The 1692-nt window shown below is 47.6% G+C and overlaps 1 protein-coding gene across 1 annotated transcript; it reads left to right on the forward strand.

Annotated features, from left to right (window-relative positions):
* Window positions 1-246: 246 nt before the first annotated feature.
* LOC123409406 lies at window positions 247-905 on the forward strand. The gene has a single exon (XM_045102321.1). The coding sequence runs from the start codon at window positions 369-371 to the stop codon at window positions 603-605; it is 237 nt and encodes a 78-aa protein (XP_044958256.1). The 5' UTR covers window positions 247-368; the 3' UTR covers window positions 606-905.
* Window positions 906-1692: the final 787 nt, after the last annotated feature.

Below are 1692 nucleotides of genomic sequence, written 5' to 3' on the forward strand. Positions count from 1 at the left end.
CGTTGGTCTTTGACTGTAGGTTCGTAGTGTAGGGTGGCAACGGAAAAAGATGGCCGAAATGTGATTTTATTTTCACATGGGCTCATCGTTGTGTAAAATGGATTTTTCTCGCCAGCCGTGAGTGCTCGTGAGTGATGGCGGGTCCAGCCGTCATTGGCGATGCGTCGTCAGCGTCGGTTCCTCGTCCATCCCGCAAGCTTATAAAACGGCTTGCTGAGGACTAGGAGCCTTATCTGTGCAAAACCGATGCGTTCGATCAGAAGCTACATAATCATCGAAGAAGAGCTACGTAAGCTGCACAAGAGCAGCAGAGGCGTACGTGTTTAATCAACTGTCAGGTCGCGTCCGCATCAACTCATCAAGGACCAATGGAGTCTGTGGGAGGATCGTTCCACATGACGAGGAGCATTGGCACCGGGAAGAGGATGGACTGGAAGAACGGCGGCAGGTCGTGGCGGCAGGCGCCGGCGCCGGTGCGTCAGCTGTTCTGGAGGGTGAGGCGCACCGTGCTGCGGCCGAAGCGCCGCGACCTGAGCTTCGGGTACAACCTCAAGAGCTACTCCCAGAACTTCGACGACGGCCTCGTCCCTGCCCACCACCTCTAGGTTCTAGCGACACCCGCAGGGTCGTCTTCTTTTTCTTCTTCTCAGTTTTACTCGCTGCCCGGCCAGACCACGGCTCGTGGATGGAGAGTTCAGAGTGGCGCCACCTTGTGATTTGCTACTCTAGGTCGCGAGCGTAGTTGTATTAGTATTAGACAGTACTGTTCCTACTAGTTTTGAAAGTCTGAAAGTAGCAATGAAACAACACAGTGTATATATTTACTTCTATCAAAGCTCATTTGAGCTCGGGAGGAGAATGACACCTTCCAATATTCTATATATACTTATACGTATTTACAATAAGGACCTGCATAACATTTTTTGTGCTACCCTTTCATGACAACGAGATCCAAAGAAAAACTAAGGGATATTAAGTCCTCCTTTAAATAAAGAACCGAAACAAATCATTAAAACATTATAAATACATGTACTCATCGTACTACAGTCATCACCGGAGATGATCCCAACTTCTATCACTTCAGGGTCTACGAATCATAACACATAATAGATGTATATGACTTACAAGAAATGATTTAAAACAATCTCATATTTATGGAAGTAAGGTAGCTTCAGATCAGAAATCATGACACTCACGCCCTAATGACAAAAATTAAGCATAACACAGTCATAGCAATATCAATCTCAGTAGTGGATACTAGGGATCAAGACCTAACAAATTGACCCGATTACATGAAAAATCCCATCCAAATCCATCACAGTCTAGCAAGCCTATGAAGGAAGTACTCACTTCCGGTGGTGAGCATGATGGAATTGTTGATGGAGAAGGGTTGATGATGACGACGACGACGAATCCCCCTCTCCGGAGCCCCAGATGGCTCCAGATCAGCCCTCCCGAGGAAGAATAAGAGCCGACGACGGCTTCGTCTAGTAAAATGCGAGGAAAGTTTCACCTCAGTTTTTTCTGTCCACGAGACGATACTTATGGAGTTGGAATTAGGTCAACTAGAGGTCCGAGGGCCCCACAATCTTGCATGGCGCGCCTTGGGGGCTGGGCGCACCACATGAGCTCGTCGCTTCGTGGTGGCTCCCCCTTCGGTAGTTTTCTTCACCAATATTTTTTATATACTTT

The sequence above is a fragment of the Hordeum vulgare genome, chromosome 1H, assembly GCF_904849725.1.
Source record: "Hordeum vulgare subsp. vulgare chromosome 1H, MorexV3_pseudomolecules_assembly, whole genome shotgun sequence".
Classification (NCBI taxonomy): domain Eukaryota; kingdom Viridiplantae; phylum Streptophyta; class Magnoliopsida; order Poales; family Poaceae; genus Hordeum; species Hordeum vulgare.

What these genes read in the sequence shown, in the direction of transcription:
- LOC123409406 (XM_045102321.1), top strand. Translation starts at nt 369, where the DNA reads ATGGAGTCTGTGGGAGGATCGTTCCACATGACGAGGAGCATTGGCACC.